We start from the raw sequence: 17322 nt of genomic DNA, 5'->3' as shown, positions 1-17322 counted from the left end.
AGATGCCAGGTACATGACTTCCCAGCTAACAGAGGTTTTCCAGGTGACATCAGTGTTCTCCAGTGAAGGTACCCTACTGTTGATGGCTTTGTTTGGCCATTTACATGGCCATAAGACTGTAATTTTGTAACCATATAAACCCCCTTTATAAAAGCCAATCCATTTCAGATGTTTTGCATAATGGCAGCATTAGCAAACCGTAACATTTACCTTCATATATCTGTGGATTTTCCAGTTCTCCACCTGTTACTGATTTCCAGCTTCATTCCATTATGGTCAGAGAAGATGCTTTGTATAATTTCAATCTTTTAAAATTTATTGAGACTTGTTTTGTGACCCAACATGTGATCTATCCTGGAGAATGATCAATGTGCACTTGAGAGGAATGTATGTATATCCTGCTTTTGTGAGAACATTGGACTGTATTCAAGTTCTCTGTTTCTTTATTGATCTTCCATCTAGATGTTCGGCCTATTGATGAGAGTGGTATATTGAAGTCTCCAACAATTATTGTGGAGGTGTCTGTTTCTCCTTTCAGTTTTGCCAGTGTTTGCCTCATGTCTTTTGGCGGGGGGGGGGCATGGTGGTTAGGTATGTAAACATTTATGATTGCTATATCTTCTTGGTGGATTGCTCCTTTTGTTAATATATAGTGTCCTTCTTTGTCTCATGTAACAGCTTTTGGCTTCAAGACTATTTTGTCCAATTTTAGTATAGCTACCTCATCTCTTTTTGGTTACTATTTGCATGGAATATCTTTTTCCAACCTTTCACCTTTAACCCATTTGTGTCTTTTGGTCTAAGGTGAGTCTCTTGTGAACAAAATATAGTTGGTTCATGCTTTGTTATCCATTCTGCCAATCTATTTATTGGGGAATTTAGTCCATTAACATTCACTATTATTACTCCACAGGCAGTACTTACTTCAACCATTTTGTCCTGTGGTTTTTGTATGTCATATCTTCTTTTTTTTTTTTTTTTATTACTCAACCTACATCTATAACCTACTAATTTGAAAAGATACAACTTAGCTTCAATAGCAAGCACTTTCTCATCTCCCATGTCCCTCTGTTCCCCCTCTTTATATTGTTTCTGTCCCACTTTACCACTTTATATTTTGCATGTTCATTATCAGGAAATATGCCTTTTTCTTGTTCAATTGCATTGTGACTCATAGGAATTAAAGGGTACAGTTGTACATTGAGGAGACAGTGCTATTGAGTTTTGCATTTACCCTCTTAGTTACCGTTACTGATGATCTTCATTTCTTCACACTAGTCCAAGTCACTCTCTTGTCTTTTCCTTTCAACTTTAAGTATTGCTTATAGGACAGGTCTTTTGTTAATCTGTGAATATTTTAAACTCTGCCTCATGGTTGATAAGAATTTTTGACTGACAGTTTTTCTTTTTCAGTACCTTAACTGAAAGTGAGAAGTACTTGCTTTCTCACCTCCATGGTTTCTGATGAGAAATTGGCACCTAGTCTTATTAAGGATCCCTTGTATGTGACAAATTGCTTTTCTCTTGCTGCTTTCTGAATTCTCTTTATCTATGGCATTCGACATTCTGTTTAATATGTGTCTCAGTGTAGGTCTGTTAGGATTTATTCTGTTTGGAGTGCATTGTGCTTCTTGGACATGTACATTTATGTCATCTATAAGAGTTGGGAAATTTTCTGCCATTATTTCCTCAAATATTCTTTCTGCCCCTTTTCCCTTCTCTTCTCCTTCTGGGACACCCATGATGTGTAGGTTTGTACACTTTGTGCTGTCACTCAGAACTCTAAGACACTGTGCAATTGTTTGCATTCTTTTCTCTCTCTGTTCTTCTGGCTGAAGGTTTCTATTGTCCTGCCTTCTAGTTTGCTGACTCTTTCTCCTGCCTGTTCAAATCTGCCTTGTATGCCTCTAGTATTTTTTTAAAATATTTTTATGGTGAAATATAACATATATTCTAGTGTATTTTTAATCTCTACTATTGTGCCTTTCATCCCCATAATTTCTGTTAAGTTTCTTTTAATACTTTTAAATTCTTCTTTATGCTCACACATTGTCTTCTTAATATCCTTTATCTCTTTATGCATACTTTCCTTCATCTCTTTGAATTGGTTTAGGAGAATTGTTTGAACATCTTTGATCAGTTGCTTCAAATTCTGTGTCTCCTCTGATGGTTTAATTTGTTCCCTTGACTGAGCTATATTTTCCTGTTTTTAGTATGGCTTGTAATGTTTTGCTGGTGTCTAGGCATCTAATTATCTTGCTGAGTTAACTCTGAAGGTCAGTTTCTCCCTTTTGTCTAGAGTTTTATTGTTGATTGGATTTGTGTTAAGGCTCTTCTTTGCACTTGATCCAACTTATTCTAAACCTTTAGAATAGCTCAAGTTTAACTAATCAGACTTTCTCAACTCTTCTTCATCTGATTCTTGCCCTGGATATGTAGTATAATTTTTAAGATTACACTTTTTGTGTAATTGTTTCACCTTCAGGAGATATTTTCCTTTCCTTTGTTCCTTCTCCAGGAATCTTGATCAGTTCTGTTTGTTTTTGTACAGAATTTTCTCCCTGTGCGGAATTTTCTCCCCAGCTCTTATGATTTGTTTAAATTCTCTCCCTCATTCAGTGCCCCATTTTCCTTACTCTTTTCAGTTCTGGGGCCCTTCTGTCTTATAGCAGTTCAGTTTAACACCCCCCTTTTTTCCCTTTGTGAGGCTTCTCTGCCTCAGATTTATTCCCCATCAGGGTTTCCCACCCCAGGGAGCCATATGGGGTCAATCCAGAAAGATAGGTCACTCTGGAAAAAATCCATTTTGCATTTAGGTGGTCCAAACGACAGTTACAGGATTGCGTGAGCACACTTCTTGCCAGCCACAGTCTCACTGCAGTCTCCCCTGACCCTACGAGAGGGCCCTTTTGTATTCAGCCCTCCCCAGCAGCTTGTGTTCTGCTCTGGGTCTCAGTGGCCTTGGGTCCCTGTGCCGGCATGTGTGTGGGGTTCTAACTCACTGCTGTGAGTGGTGTTATAGTCTGTCCCTGCAGTGGGAGGTGGGAGGGGTCCCAGCCGCTGCCTCTGAGTGACCCCCAAGCTGCGCGAGACCCAGTGAGGGGGAGGGAAAATGACCAGCCACAAGTCCAGGATGGAAATTTCATACCTGGTATTTTTATTTTCTTCAATTCAGCATTTGTGGAGTCCTTCTCAAGTTTCTACTGTCCTCCAGAGTTCTAAGCAAATGGGATTTGTCCTTTTATTATGAATCTCTGGGGAGGATGTCTTACATTGCCAAGATGACATCCAGAACCTGTAATCTGCAACATTGGGTTTTGCTTACTTTTTTACTTTAAAATTGTTTCAATGAAACTAATATGTCTATCTTAAGTCTCAGTTACAGTGCACCTAACCGAGTGCTGTGTCTCCCAGCCAAAGAGGAGGGGATGTCATCTGGTTCATGATAAAGAATGGGGCTTCCATGGATTTCAGGAAGAAGGGGTGGCAGGGGTGGCAGAAAGAGCACCTCCTTCCTTGAGCACAGTCTCCCAAACAGGTGCCCCTTTGACACCTGGTTCGTTACCATGTCAACAGCCCAGGGGTTAGGCTGGGGGTGCCGGGCAGACTCCAGCCAGGGAGACCCTCAGACAAAGTGGCAAAGGAGGAGTCTTTCTGATGAGCTGCTTTCCCACCAACCACCCTCCACCCCTCCTTGAAGCTCAGTCCACTCCGTTCCCAGGGGGTCCTGAGTAAAGTGGTCAGCTTTCCCTCTCACTTTCCTCTGCACCGTGAACAGAGAATTCCAGCCACCGTTACCCTAATCCATGGTGCCAGGTGAGCAGGGTGAAATACCTGGCACCCAGTTAAAGTTGAATTTCAGAAAAACAACAAATAGGGTTTTAGCATACATATGTCCCAAATGTGACATGGGATATGCTTATCCTAGAACATCATTTGTTGTTTATCTGAAATTCAAATCTAATGGGATCCTGCATTTTTATGCACTAAATCTGGCAACCCCGGGGGATGCAAAGAGTTGAGGGAGCAAAGGATGTGACCAATTCAGATCTCATTTAACCCATGGATTGACTTTAACATGGAGAAGGGTCAGAGGTATGAGTAAGCTACAAACCTAGAGCAGATAAGCATATAATATCTCTCCATCCCTCCCCTATACCAAAGACCCTAGATTCTGTCCATTGTAGGAATATCTGCATCCAAGAAACATTCAAAACATGAATTGGGACTTGGCAAGAATATTTAGGGCTGGGACAGCTGACCATTTTGAAGGCCTTTGCAAGTAGAAAATGACCACCACTGTCCAAAAGGGAGCCTGGCTCTACTTCCTGTTTTTTGTTTCACAGATTGATCAGAAGCAGTTCAATAAAATCCTCGACCTGATTGAGAGTGGGAAGAAGGAGGGAGCCAAGCTGGAATGTGGGGGCTCAGCCATGGAAGACAGGGGGCTCTTCATCAAACCCACCGTCTTCTCAGAAGTGACAGATGGCATGCGGATTGCCAAAGAGGAGGTATGGGGGGCTTCAGCCAAAGCTCCTGGTCACAAGGTGGAGTGCTGAGCTTAGTGGGGTGGGCCTTCCACATGGGAGTTCCTCTCTAGGGCCCAGGGGTCTCTGAAGTCCCTTCTCTTGTAGCCTTTTCCCTCTCCTTTGGGGTCCTTAGAGAAGCCACCTTGCCCCCTGCTCCTGGAAGACCCCGGAGATGGTGTAGCAGGTGCAGAATTTGTCAGAGCCCTCATTTCCACAATTGCTTGCCATCTCTGGGGGCATCCATCCCTCTTCGGTCTTCTAACCCTTCGTGAGGGATCACGCAGCCTGTATGACGGGCTATTGCCCCCTGTAGATCTTGCCAGAAATGGAGCCACGGATTCAGGGCTCAGAGCTGCTTCCAATCCCCCAACTTGGTGTCCTCAGGCCCCTGAGCCACAAAGGAGGTGGCTTAAAACAACAGAAATTGATCATCTCAGAGTTCTGGGGGCCAGAAGTCAGAATTCAAGATGTTAGCAGGGCTCTGCTCCCTCTAAAGCTTGTAGAGAAGAATCCTTCCTTGCCTCCTCCTCACTTCCAGGAGTTGCTGGAAATCCTTGGCATTCTTGGCTTGTAGATGCCGTGCTCCAACCTGAGCCTCTGTCATCACATGGCCTTCTGCCCTGTGTCTGTCTCAGTCCAAATGTCCCTCTTAAAAATCACGTTGGATCAGGGCCCACCCTAATCCAGTTTGGCCTCATCTTAACTAAGGTGTTGCTTAACTAAGCTTCCAATGGAAGCTTCCAAAAGCCATGTCTTCTGTGTACCCCTAAGTGCATGGGTTACCCCAAGACTTGTGGGCATGGAATTCTCAGAAGGCCTGCTGCCAGCGAGAGGTCTTAAACCTGGCATACATTTTTTTTTTTTAATTTTCATTCCATTTTAATCCTTCCCTTCAGATTCCAAGTCATGCTGCTAAAAAGGTCTTTGGGTATACATTCTTCTCCAATCATTGTTTTTCACGCATGTAGTTGCTTTGGGTATATGAAAAAGGTGTAAAACTAAGGAGATGTCTGCTCAGAACATGCATTTTCCATTGGAACATGCCTGTCACTGCCATTCTTGCAATTAATCATAGATTTTTGGACCAGTGCAGCCAATACTGAAGTTCAAAAATATTGAAGAAGTGATCAAAAGAGCCAATAGCATTGAATATGGACTCACAGCAGCCGTGTTCACAAAGAATATTGACAAAGCACTGAAACTGGCTTCTGCATTAGAATCTGGAACGGTCTGGTGAGTTGAATCTGGGCGTGCATTGGCTTTCCCGATTCGCTGGCTGGCTAGCACCATTACTTCTCTACAACAGCTAGTGTCTGTCTTAGTTTGCTACAGCTGCTCTGACAAATACCACACAATACTGGCTTCAACAACAGGAATTTATTGGCTCACAGTTTTAGGAACCAGAAGTCCCCAATAAGAGGCTGGCAAAGCCATGCTTTCTCTCTGAGTCTGTCATGTTCTGGTGCTGGTTTTCCACAGTCCTTGGGATTCCTTGACTTGTATCTGCCTCCATCACATGACGATGTCCTTGGTTTCTTCCTGTGGCTTTCTCTGACTGATGGTGTCTGAATTTCCTCTCTTTATAAGGCCTCCAGTCACGCCAATTAAGATCTACCTTGATTCAATTTGCCATATCTTAACTAATAATAACATCTTCAAAAGGTCCTATTTACAAATGGACTCACACCATAGAAATGGGGATTAAGATGGGAACATATCTTTTGTAGGGTCATGATTCAGTCCCCCACAGCTTCCAGTTGACTGGTCTATTACAGGCCAAACACTCCTGTGAGCTAAGGGGCTTTGCTCAATCCTCATGACCACCTAAGGTGTCTTATTATCTCCATTTTACAGATGAGGACATCGAGGCACAGCGAGACTGAGTGACTTGCCCAGGGTCACACAGCTAGTACATGGCTGGGTGTTCCAGCTCCAGTACCCATGAACTTGACTCCCATGTTGGACTGTCTCTCTGACTTACCTCCTCTGCCTTTATTTTTTATTCTGATTATAAAAGCAGAGCATACTTATCTGCAAAGTATGGGTAATAGTCCCTGCCTCGCCAATATTCTGCAGAGTACATATTGCTATCCCCATTCTACAGATGGTTGAATTAGGGTTCAGAGAGGTTGATCAATGGGCCAGAATCCTATAGCCAAGAAGCAGGAGAACTTTGAGGTCAGGTTTGTCTAATTTTAAGGCTAATTCTTATTCCCCTATACCATCATTTCTCCCTTTTCTTCTCCCCTTCTCATTCCATTCCAGTCCCAATGGAAAGCTCTATACTTAAATATATTCAAATTAAATATACTCTTGTTTCTGGAAGAACAGAAAGGCAGAAGTTGAAAGCACACCATGTTCTATTTATTGAAATGCTTACAAGAGGCCATTTGTTGGGCAACACTCTGCATCCAGCACCTAAAAGCTGGTTTCCACAAACGCTCATGACCCAGTGGGTATTCAGGTATTCGTGAACATCTTTTATCCTTTTTCTAGGATCAACTGCTACAATGCTATCTACGCACAGGCGCCGTTTGGCGGATTCAAAATGTCAGGAAACGGCAGAGAACTGTAAGTGTTGCCGTGACTCTGAGCCCACTGGTTGGGTGAATAAAAGATCTTTTGGATGTGCAGGGGGCCCACTTGCCTTCACCTTCAACTCTTGTGAAAGCTGGTAGTCCATTCCCTCTGGGGCTGGCTGCATCTCTCTCTTCCTCTCTTCCCCCACTTCTAGCCCTCCCACCCTCATCTTCCTCCCACTCCACTTCAGGCCCCATGATCAACTTCCAGCCTCAGCTTTTGTGTCATCCTAGGCACCCATCACACTCGGGGATGTACAGGAGATATGGCATATACTCGCTGGATGAAGATACAGGGAGAACTGAAAAAGTACACCTTTTGCCTGATGTAGGATGTAATGACTCACACAAATCCCTGCCCTCTGCAAGGAATTGAGGCTCCCTCCCAGGTCAGGCTCCAGGCCTGTCTGTTTCAGCTCCCTGAGCCTACCCGAGGCTCCCAGGATGTGCTGTGGGGAACTCTGGTTCCTCCTCGGTGTCCCTTTGGGCATCTTTGCAACATTCCTGCTGGACCAATGGAGCTCTATCAATTTGTTCAAACTCAGCCTGTCCCCCTTCACGTTTCCTTTCTGTCTTGCCTGTTACGACAATGTACTCCATGGTTTTATACTAACTGATGGGTCTTCTTGTATCTGGCCCAAGATAAAAGGCCCAGGCACAGAACTGGTTTGTATGTTCCAGGGTGGACCTGCTGCGGTTTCCAGCCAGATGCTGGCTAGTCTCTCCCCATGTCCCTCTTAGTGGTGCTCGGTGTTTGTGGACAAATAGCTCATAGGGTCAGTCATCCCAGGGAGCCATCTGTGACGATGCCCCAGGGCCTTCCTGGGACATTTCTAGTGGCTCAGAGTTCTTCCTTTTATTTAAACAGTTTGTATTAATTATATACAAAGACATTACCTTGAACTCGTTTGTACATCTTCCAATGAGAACAGACTCAAACTCTTCCCCTTGGCATGGATATCAGTGGAGACTTGGGGCAGCTCCTCTTTGGATTCTTAGATGTTAAAACAGAATGGGGCTGGCTTCCATCCCCGAGCTAATGACTTTGACCAGTTTCCACGGACCATGGCTCCCTTCCCCTATTCCAGTCCTTCTTTCTTGTGCATTCCCGACTCACGGCAAAACACCCCCATGGCCATCCGGAGGTCCGAGTACAGTGTGTCCATCGGCTCCTCCTTGCAGGGAACTTCAGGAAACTCTTGGCCCTATACAAAAACCTCCCCACAGTGGTTCATTTCTGCTTGCGTTCTGTGAGCCTCAGTGCTAGGACCTATTCACACCTGCGGGTCAACAGCTCTCTTTCACCACCTCAGTGCCCCCTTTCCTGGCACAGAGCAAGCCTCGGGGAACATTTCCTAAACATGTCCGATGTTTAATCCTGCCAGTTAGCTGCACTTGGGACTTTTTCCAATGTCTCTCTTTGCAACTCTTGGCAGATATTTTCCTGATAAAGTATTTTAAAATAAATTCACAAGGAGGCTGGAATCTGACTCAAAACTGACTTCAAAACAAATTTCCCTTTTCCATTGTCTCTCATGAATGCCTTCATGTTGCAACGCAGTTCCCCCTTTGCTAGGCTGGAGTGCTGTGGGGTGGATTCCATGGTTTTCCCCATCTCCAGCCACCCACCCATGGATCCTCCAGGATCCACTCCTACACAGGCCTTAGGAGGAGGCCTACAAGCACCCCTTATCCTGGGTGTTTTGTCTTCTGAGCTCTTTGTTTGCTTTATGATAATAAGAGCAATACTCACTGTAACAAAAATTCCACACAGGAGACACATGGGAAGTCCAGGTCTCCGTCCCCTGACCCCCAGCCTGTCCCATTTGTTAGAGGTAGCTACCGTTCGGTCATTCATTTCTTCGTTCATCTTTCATTCATTCGGCAAATATTTTTTGAGCATCTTTGACGTAGCAAACACGATGCTAGGCTCCAAGCACACAGCGAATAACATAGACACCAGTTCCTGAAATCCCAGTGCTACTGGCAGTCTGGAGAGGCTTAACTGGAGAAGGGCAGGGCTCACAGATGCGTTTGAGCACCAAAAGAGATGAGATTGGGCAAGAAGCCAGTGAAAAGACATCACAGTGGGTTAAAGGATTGCTGTAGGAACTCGGACTAGACAATGACTATGGGAATAGAAGACAGGGAGCCCTGGATGTAATTCACTCTACAGGAATGATTTATTGCTGGATATTAGTTATGTCTAATTCAACATGATTTCATCACCTTGTTTGCTTTGCTTTTCTTTGCTAAATTGATAAACTATTAACTACTTTGAGTTTTTGCAATGGGACACTCACTTTGAAAGTCTTTGGTGCATTTTCTATTATAATCTACATAAGTATGGGTATTTTTTTCTGTTTTCAAATGCACTGGGATCAAACTACTCATACTTTTCTGCAGCTTGTTTTTTGCCCTCAAGAATGGATATTGGACATCCTTTACATTCTTCCATCTTTTTTATTGATGGTTTCCTGTGATGGACTTTGTGTTACTTTGGAGGGGTTTTGCTGTTACAAACAATGCTACAATATACTTCTTTGTGTATAAATCTTTATGCACATGTGGGAGATTATTTTCAGAATCAATTCCTAAAGTTGGGTAATCTGCCACTTGAAAAATGGGCTCACCACTCTTTTGGCTTGCATTTCTTTAACTGTGAGTGTGCTGATCACCTTTTTCATGTTTATTGCTAATTTGTATTTCTTTTTCTGTCCTTCTCATATACATTGTTGATTGTGTTTTTCTTATTGATTTATTAGAATTCTTTGTATATTAAGGAAAACAGTGCTCTGTCTCTTACACAGTGTTGAAAATGTTGGTTTTTTGTCGTCTGTTTTTTTTAGTTTGTCATTTGTCTTTGGGTTTTCTTTTAATGGAGTTTATGGCTGTACAGAGTTGAATTTAGCAGACTGTTTATGGCTTTAAATTTAGTGTTATGCTTAGAAAAAATTACAAAATAAGTCACCCATTATCATGGATTTTTGAACTATTCATTTTAGGAAACTGTCTAACAATTCCAATGACATATTGATAGTAAAATAACAATAACGCTTTCTACCATTCACTTTCTAATTTGTGCACAGTAGGTGTTCTACATGAACTATCACTAATCATTGTAAATGGAAGGCAGCCACGGCATTCCCATTTTACAGATGATGAAATCAAGACGCAGGGAAGTTACATAGTTCTAAGCCAGTGTTTTCTGAAACTTGGCAATGTTTCAGAATCACCTGGAGGTCTTGTTAAAACACAGATCTCTGGGCCCCACCCCTAGAGTTTCTGATTCAGTCAGTGTATTAATTTTCTGTTGCTGCTATAACAAATTACCACAAAATTAGTGACTTGAGCAACACAAGTTCTGTGTTTCAGTGGCATAAAATCAAGGTGTTCGCAAAGCTATTTCTTTCTGAGGGCTCTTGGTGGGAGTCCATTTCCTTACCCTTTCCAGCTTCTAGAGGCCACATCCACTCCTTGGCTTGTGGCCCCTTCTTCCATCTTCAAAGCCAACAAACTTGCATCTCTCTGACCTGGCTTCCCTTGTCCCATCTCCTGACACTTCTCTTCCGCTTCCCTCTTCCACTTTAAAGGAACCTTATAATTACAGTGGGCCCACCCAGATAATCCAGGATAATCTTCATTGAAGTCAGGTGATTAGCATCCTTAATTGCATCTGCAACCTTAATGACCCCTTGCCATGTAGACTAACACATTCACAGGTGCTGAGGGTTAGTTAGGAGGTGGACACCTTGGGGGAGGGGTCATTATTCTGCTTACCACAGTGGCTCTGAGGTAGGACCCGAGAATCTGCATTTCTAGCAAGTTCTGAGGCTGCCCATTGCACCACAGTTTGAGAACCACTGGTCCAAGGAATGAGATGGATCAATCTCAGGTCCTTCTAGCTCAAGAGTCTCAAGTGGCCACCTCTACTTCCACCTCTTTTCCTAAACAAGTACACGTTTTTATTACATAAGAGCAGAGCAAGTGCCGGAGAGGCATTTAAATCTATCAGAAGCCACCTCTCGGCTCTGGGAGGGGATGCTGCTCCAAGGTGGTCCATGATGCCCGAGAAGGGTCACCTGGGCTCCACGGCTTAAAAAAAGGAAGTATACCCAGGGCACTAACTCAAAGGCTGTGGTTTCCCTTATGTCCAGTCTCTGCTCACATTCCCTCCCACCCACCCCATCCCAGGCTGGCCTCACTCTTCCGACAGCTGGTCCCAGTTGTGGGATCCAAGGCCAATGCTGGGAGCTCCATGTTCCTGCCACCCCCATGTCCTTGGGCCTTGGTCTCTTCTTTCTCTTCAAATGGCTCCAAATTGGCATCTCAAAATGATAAACCCAGTGAAATTTTTCTCCCCAGCTCCCCTCATTCACCCATTCCCCCTCCCAGGGAACTGGCCTTTTTTTTTTTTTTTAAATCTCTTTCACTTTTCAAAGGGAAACACTTAATCCTGAATATTTCAAAAGCATTGTCCTCAAAAGATCTGATTTTTAAACTTCGGTTGCATATCCAGTTACTTAAGCTTACTAATGTCCAGGCATTTCAACCTGTTGCATAAATTCCAAAGTACCCAATAGAGGAGAATAACCCATACAGTACTTGAACACAGTTTCTACGGAAAGGGTGAGGGAAGTGCCCATTTTAAACATTTCTCTTTTCTGCCATCACAGAGGCGAGTATGCTCTCAGCGAGTACACGGAGGTGAAGACTGTCACCATCAAACTCGACGACAAGGACCACTGAAGTTCAGGCAGATTCCTTCCTTAAACATTTGACAGCTGAATGTGGCAGGGCTACACTTGCCGAAGAAAAACAACTACATTTCGGACTTTCCCGGGATGCTTTCTCCTGGAAACTTTAAATCAACTGGATTCGAATGATTTCGTTTTCCTCTGACACTATTTTATTGGTCTAGCTGGGGACGCCCATAGGTGTGTGCAAGCCTGTGGCCTTTGTCTGGGAATAGAGCATTTGGCCATTTCTATCTTCCCCTTTTAGACTAGGTCTCAGGGGACAGTGACACTGCTCAGGGTGTTGTTATTAGGAAGTGGTATTTGAAGTGTCCAGCAATGGCTTAAAAATGCTTTGCTGAATCTGACCACAGTAAGAATTTGGAAAAACTACCCCCATGGTCTGCAAGCCAGGCTAACTTTGGGGTCTGCTCAGTCTTACCTGCCCATAGAACAAACACTTCCTGTTTCTGGGGTAAGGCTGGACAGTACCATTTAGTGGGAAATGGATTAGCACTAACTTAAAACAAACAAAGAAAAGGGATCGTGAGGACCCAATTTGGGGAGCTCTGGGGAAGCTCATATAATGGAAGGTTGCAGAAGGCTGTGGGTGCATGTGGATCTTTGAAGACTGATGGTAGGACTCAGCTGAAAACCAATACCACCTTTGCAATATACCAGATCAACAGCCCAAAGCACTTACTCTAAACACATATCATTGACTATCTATCAAGGCACTTTCGTAGGCAAAACAATTGTTAGAATCACCTTTGCTGCTAAGAATCCAATGCTCTGACACAACAAAAGCATAGCAAATCTTCCAATAACTGTCTCACACTTTACAAAAAAATTAGAGCCATAACTCACTTTTACAGGTTATGCATTTCTGCCACATTCATTAGTGGTTTTTGATAAGCCTATGTACTCTTCCCTTTTTCCAGTTTGGTTATGCATTTTAGGTTTAGTAAAATATACACAACTGTAAAGACTGGTGTCATGATATGGCCCTGTTTTTTAAAAGTCCTGATTGGATATTAATTTTTGATTAGTCAACAAATAAGGCATGGATCCCATGGAGGAACGGGGTCTCCTACTAAATCGAAGTGGACTGAGTACTTCACTAGCAGGTTGTGGAGTTGTTCCTGTTGTGTTTTCAAATCATGTGCAATTCCATCTGTTTTAACTTGGAAAACCGAGCATGTTTCCATATAGCTTTAAAAAAAAAAGAAAAACCAAACTTTATGTTATTCAGGTGCTTTTACTCTTACTAACTAGCACTTTTCTAATTGGAAAAATGGTACTTATGTTTGAGAATTAAGTTGAGGGAGGGAGGCCAATTATAAAATTAAGTTCAATATCAGAACCAGTTTGTGTACAAAGAAAACTATGTACGAAATAGGGTTTTCCTCCTTGTCAGAAATAAGCAATACGTAATTCACCTTCTCTCCATCAGTTAGCATGTATACTACCGATGACTTGTTAAATCAGGATTTTATTTCATACACTGAATTTTCAGGATTTTATCTCAAGTAACTATAGACACTAACCTTGATTTTAATACATTAGAGGGATCTTATTCTTTCTTTGTACAATAATGCCTTTAATATGAAATGCTACATTATTTATAATTGGTAGAGTTAATGTATCTTTTTATAGTTGTAAGTACACAGAGGTGATATATTTTACCTTCTGTAATATACTGTATTTAGAAATTGAAATCTATATAGTGTTAGATTTCACTTCTTTAAAGGTTTACCCCTGTGATATGGTTTAAAACCTTATTGGCCTGGGAATTCTGATCCTAACTGCAGATTGAGTTCGCTGATGGAACAATTATCAAATAAAATCGGGTTTTTGAGAAACTTTATGCTTTTTCATTTGAAGACCAAACCCATTTTAATTCTGTGGCTGACTGTTCTCTTTCCTGACCTTCTGTACAAAATGGCCTGTAATAAAGAAGTACCAATAACTTAAGAATAACATTACATTTGCTCAACTGATCGGGCCTCACACTTTGCCTGTGTGTGTGAAACCCACTGCTATGGGCTTTGGCACTGACCAAACAGGGAGCTTGGCCTCTGTGTCTTAGTTGGCTAAAGTTAGGCTGCTCATCTAAGCTGAGTCTCTTTATAATGTAAGGTGATGATGAGTGTGGAGAGTTGTAGGGATTCTGGCATGCACATTTAGGGAAAACGTATCCCCCTACTGTGTCTGTTTTTTGTCACTTTCTCCACAAGGAGCTAGGTGTTTGGGTTTAATTTACGTCAAGTTTCCAAGACTTCTAACCAAGAAGCCTCAGTCACCGAGTCGTGAGTTGACGCTGAGGCTGGATCTGGAACATTCCTTATACTTGGTTAGGCCCACCAAGCTCAACCTGTGCATTTGACTTCAAGAATCCAGAACACCCTTGCCACGTATTGGAGAAGCACAGCTCCCTTAAGAGAAAATTTGGATCAGGTACTTAGGAGAGGGGTCCTTCCAACCTGAGGTGATGACAGTCTGCGTGAAATGCTGAGCAGAAAACGCTGAGGGCCGGGCGTCAGCCGGAGTCAAAAAGAAGGAAAAAGGGATCTTAACCGACCTTTGTACTTCAGATAAGAACCTGGGCGGACTCGCGTCCAAATGGATGGAGTTCAATAGTTGGAAAAAAACAACTCAAAATGGGACACCCGTGTGTCGAATGTTCCTTCTGCTTTTCACCTTGGGACATTTTCTAGCCCGCGTCCAAGCTCGTTTATGAGGGAAGTCGAGCTGCCCCTATCGGCATACTCGCCTGTCCCCCTCCAGGGGTCTGCCTGGGACTGGGCTGCGCTTCCCCAAGGGGTCGCTAGGTGGCGGGGTCGCGCGCGGGGGAGGCGCCGTGCTCAGTACCGCGGACGCCACGCCCTGCAAATTATTAGGGGCTTTTCGGTAACAGCAATTCTGCTGGCCTTGCATCCTGGTATTAGACGCCGGTGAGGAAGATAGGATTGCAAAACTGCACCCGCCTTCTTGGAAGAGCGCCCGATGGCGGGAGGGTCGGAAGGGCAGCCATCTGGGGACAGAGCCAAGCTGCCCATGTCCCTTCGCCAGACAGCCAGGGCCCTGTCCAGTGAGATTCGTGGCGCTTTGCCCATGTGCTTTGCGCTAAGGCCGGGGGAATGTTCCGGTCATTGTCCTCCACGAGAGGCGCGCAGGATGCTTATCCTTCCAGGGTGCTTATCCTGCCAGGGTGCAGAACGATTCGCTTTTTCTGAGCTCGCTTCTCTTTCCTCAGTGGGCATGAATGTGGACAAAAATCGAAGGCCTGCCTGCCGCAAGGGCGTGTGTGGGTGCCTTAGTGTTTCAATGGGTAACAAACATCCTTACAAAATTAGGTTGCAGTATAATCAATTGCCCACATCGCACCGTGTTTAACCTACAAATTTAAAAAGCAGACAGTTAAAAATGATTCCTCAAATAGCAACATCTTTGCAAACATCCACAAATTAAGGTAGTCAGTTAAGGTGGTGGAAAAGGTGCAGCTTGCAAAATGTTAGAACTTTAAAAAAAATACCTATTTCTATACACCCCTGTAGGCAGATTGCACGCACACAAATGAATTTCCCTGGTATTTTCAACCTTTGCTTCCCGGGAATATGGCCAACATTGAAGTTCAAAGTTAATCCGGAGATTTTGCTGCTGAGCGGAGCAGAGGGATCACGAAAACGTGGTTAAGCCAAGAAGGAACTGATTTTGTCGCCGTGCGTCCCCGTGTGTGTTACGCAGAGTCCCCAAACCTGAAGGAGGGCCTCATTCAGGAAGGTCCCTCGGGCCCGGTCATCTCCTGGGGCTGGGCGCAGGACGTTTGATCACCTGTATTTGACGGCTGGGGGAAACTGAGGCAGGGCACCAAGGGGTCGGCAGGTCCGCATCCCCGGGACCAACCCCGGCGGCGCCCCAAGCCTCGGAACGCCGCGGCCTCTCCCCGCGCTCCTCGCGCCGCCCTCCCGCCCCAGGATTGAGGAAGTGCGTCTGGTCCCGGCCGGGCCCCGGCGCGCCGCCCGAGGCGCGGGGGGCGGAGGGCGGTCGGAGCGCCAGGCCCGGCCCGCTGGCGTCCCCTGGCCCGCCCCGGGAAGCCCCGGCGCCGCGGCCCAGAGTGCCCGCGCCCCTATGTCCGCCAGCCCGCCCGCCGCCGCCGCCGCCGCCGCCGTCACAGGTAAGCGCGTCCCGGCTCGGCCCCGCGCCCCTGGCGATCGCCCCGCCCTGACCCGCGCTCGGGGGTCCGCGTGGAGCCTGGTCCTGCGCCCGCGGGCCCCGCGCTCGGGACGGCCGCATGGTCGGGGACCCGGCGCCCTTATCCAGGGGCCGCGTTCACAACCCGAGGGGCTCCCGGGGCGCGGGGACAATCGTGGGCGTGGCCCCGCTGCCTGGGGCTCCTCGTGAACCCTAGCCACCCCGCGGGATCCCATGGAGGAGTGTGCGGGGCCCAGGATGGGAGTGTCCTGCCCCCCCCGCATCCCCGCGCGGGACAGCGTCGGGGCGGGGGTAGAGGGAGCAGCGACAAGAAACAAAAGTAGGAAAATACACCAGGAAGGCGTCTCAAGGGCTCCTCCGCCTCTGGAGAAAACTCCTCCTTCAACTTGGAGCGCGCGTGTGTTTGTGAGTGTTTGTGAGTGTGAGTGCGAGGGTATTGGAAGAGACTGCCCCGGTGGTGGCCTGGGTGATGCGGGACGACCCAGCGCGTCTTTTACTGTCCGCAGAGACAGGGACTTCCTGGCTCAAGGACCCAGTCTCTGGCCAGATATTCAGACCAGCCATCCTCTCTGCAGGCGACCTCCCCAGCCACCCACCTCAGGGGCGGTGAGACGAGTGCAGCTCCTGGGTGCGGGGAGGGCGCAGAGGGGTGGTGGGAGATGGTGATGGAGAAGGTGGGAGCTTTTTTGGTGGCCAGCCAGACCTGGCCCTTCGCAGTGTTAGGTTCAGGCACGAAGTTTTTCCTCCCACAAACACAATTTCTAGTGTGGCTCCTGCAGGGGGTTGAGAGGTAGAGAAACAGGGAGTGTGGCCATGTTCTTAGGTAGCCCCTCAACAAATGATTAAACTGTTTTTAGGTTTTGCCACTCACATGGTATCAAAGTACCCAGGGCATTAAAGGGACTGTTGGCATATGCACAATTTAATAAACGTTAACATTAGCATTTTGTTTTCCTTATCTTTGTGTATGTCTTGGAAGAATAAAAAAGTAAGTTAATACCATGCAAACCTCACACCTGGTAAGTTCTTAAAGGAGCTCTTGGTGTCAGCCAACCCTCTTCCTCCCTCCAGGCTAAACACATATCAGAGAGTGGCTCCGTCTCAACTTGGTTGCTCAGACTGGACGGACCCCTAGGAGTTACCCTGGATCCCATTTTCTCATGCCTCCTTAGGATCCACTCAAGAATGTGTCCTGGGTCCGTCCACCCTAGTCCAAGATGCCAGCTTCTCTTTCCTCTAGGATTGCAGTGGTCTACCCTATGC

General features: G+C 45.5%; 2 protein-coding genes across 2 annotated transcripts in view; both read left to right on the top strand.

The window, feature by feature from the left end:
• Positions 1-13706, top strand: part of ALDH1A3 (aldehyde dehydrogenase 1 family member A3) — a 50714-nt gene extending 37008 nt beyond the window's left edge. Inside the window, exons 10-13 of the mRNA XM_037832895.1 lie at positions 4347-4511; positions 5605-5762; positions 7026-7100; positions 11785-13706. Of these exons, the coding sequence (XP_037688823.1) occupies positions 4347-4511; positions 5605-5762; positions 7026-7100; positions 11785-11857 (471 nt within the window). The 3' untranslated portion in view covers positions 11858-13706. The remainder of the gene's footprint in view (positions 1-4346; positions 4512-5604; positions 5763-7025; positions 7101-11784) is intronic.
• Positions 13707-15631: 1925 nt separating this feature from the next.
• The window catches only part of LRRK1 (leucine rich repeat kinase 1), a 162024-nt gene continuing 160333 nt past the window's right edge, over positions 15632-17322 (top strand). Inside the window, exon 1 of the mRNA XM_037832893.1 lies at positions 15632-16021. The gene's annotated coding sequence lies outside the window, so the exon portion shown is untranslated. The remainder of the gene's footprint in view (positions 16022-17322) is intronic.

The sequence above is a fragment of the Choloepus didactylus genome, chromosome 4 (assembly GCF_015220235.1).
Source record: "Choloepus didactylus isolate mChoDid1 chromosome 4, mChoDid1.pri, whole genome shotgun sequence".
Lineage (NCBI taxonomy): Eukaryota > Metazoa > Chordata > Mammalia > Pilosa > Megalonychidae > Choloepus > Choloepus didactylus.
The sequence above is the reverse complement of the archived record's forward strand: the minus strand, read 5'-3'. Positions and strand labels throughout refer to the sequence as shown.